Genomic DNA, 1453 nt, shown 5'->3' with positions numbered 1-1453 from the left:
CGTGTGCTCTTCCGATCTTTTGCATTGTAGCTATACTTTTCTATAATAACATACTCATATTCATCTTTTATATTGTTGTATATATGTTGAAGTTGCGTCAGTAAATACTTTACCTATCAGTTCAATAATTTAATTTTACTATCTAACAGTTAAAATATATCTTGCTTAAAAAAGAGTTGCTAATTACAAATATATTTTTTAAGAAATATGCACTTAAACAGAAAATGTCTGCTAAAAACCAACTTACATTTTCGATATTAACAGCAAATGAGATATATTTTATTACGAAGAGAGTAAAGAAAAATGCAGTAGAAAGAATTTTAACGACATAATCGGAAGTATGATTGACAGTTAAAAGCGCGGTAAACTGAAAGCAATAATTTTATTAAAATGCTTGTATTAAAAAATCATATTCTTCTCTATTTAATTGTGTATATTACAACTTTTAAACTATACGTATGGAATTATTAATTAGATCTTCATAAGTGAATACTTATCTTTATATCTAAATAATTATAGAACAGATAGTATGTAATAATTATTTATATATATATAAATATATATAAATTATAATATATATAAATTACGTGTTAATAAAAGATGATTGTAAATATCACTTTATTTTATTTTATTAATATTCTTTTATAATAATAATATTACAATATTATCTTACTTGAAATAAAATAGCGCTTGTCAAAGTACTGAGGAAAAAGATGAATTGAAGACGAACGAATTTTGATTGTTTGTAGGGCCACAAACCAACAGCGATCAGAAGAGTCCTGTTGAGACTAAAATATTGGCTCTCAATGCAGATCATCTCTCTGTGAGCTTCAGAATATGACTGCGAAGAAAGAGAATGTTACGTTCTCATCCCCTCCTTTTTGCATTTATCGACAAGACATCCCTTCTCTCTTTTGGCGTAAATTACGACGTAAATTTAACATAATTTTCTTAATTTCGCTTGTATATAGGAGATGGCATATAATACTACCGTGAGATAGAAACACTCGCACTATAATAGCATTTCTCAGAATGACATCAACAATCAAGCCATTAATGTAATGCCATTGAAATTTATCCTCGAATTTATCGGATGTTTTCTTTACCATAAAAAGAATATTCTTGAGAGACCTACTTGAGCGAAAATTGTAGAAAAGCTGCGCAAGCGCAATTCAGCACTCTTTAGTATCTCAGTCTTATACGCTTTATTCATATTTGTGCACTCGTAAGACATGTTTCAACTCTAGAATAAAGGTCTCTTCAGTACCGCTGGACATGTTAAATTGTTGATGTGAAGGTACCCTAATTCTTTTCTCAAAGCGTAGAAACAGTTTTTTTGCAATACGTAATTCTATATGAATCAAAATAATTTCCCCGAGCCGGGGCTATTTGGTAAAATCATAATTTAAAATAATTAGAAGTCGAGAAATACTCGACACACGGGTTTTAAATT

General features: G+C 29.0%; 1 protein-coding gene across 1 annotated transcript; it reads right to left on the bottom strand.

The window, feature by feature from the left end:
* Positions 1 to 23: 23 nt before the first annotated feature.
* LOC105460278 lies at positions 24 to 1234 on the bottom strand (the record flags this gene model as incomplete). Its single annotated transcript, XM_011706710.1, has 4 exons — positions 1136 to 1234; positions 674 to 841; positions 248 to 367; positions 24 to 113 (listed from the first exon to the last, which is right to left on the bottom strand). Coding segments are annotated over exons 1-4 (477 nt in total), but the record flags the coding sequence as incomplete, so codon positions are not given.
* Between the last annotated feature and the right edge of the window lie 219 nt (positions 1235 to 1453).

This window comes from Wasmannia auropunctata, unplaced genomic scaffold (genome assembly GCF_000956235.1).
Source record: "Wasmannia auropunctata unplaced genomic scaffold, wasmannia.A_1.0 LD325157.1, whole genome shotgun sequence".
Classification (NCBI taxonomy): domain Eukaryota; kingdom Metazoa; phylum Arthropoda; class Insecta; order Hymenoptera; family Formicidae; genus Wasmannia; species Wasmannia auropunctata.
This window is presented reverse-complemented; position numbering and strand designations above follow the sequence as displayed.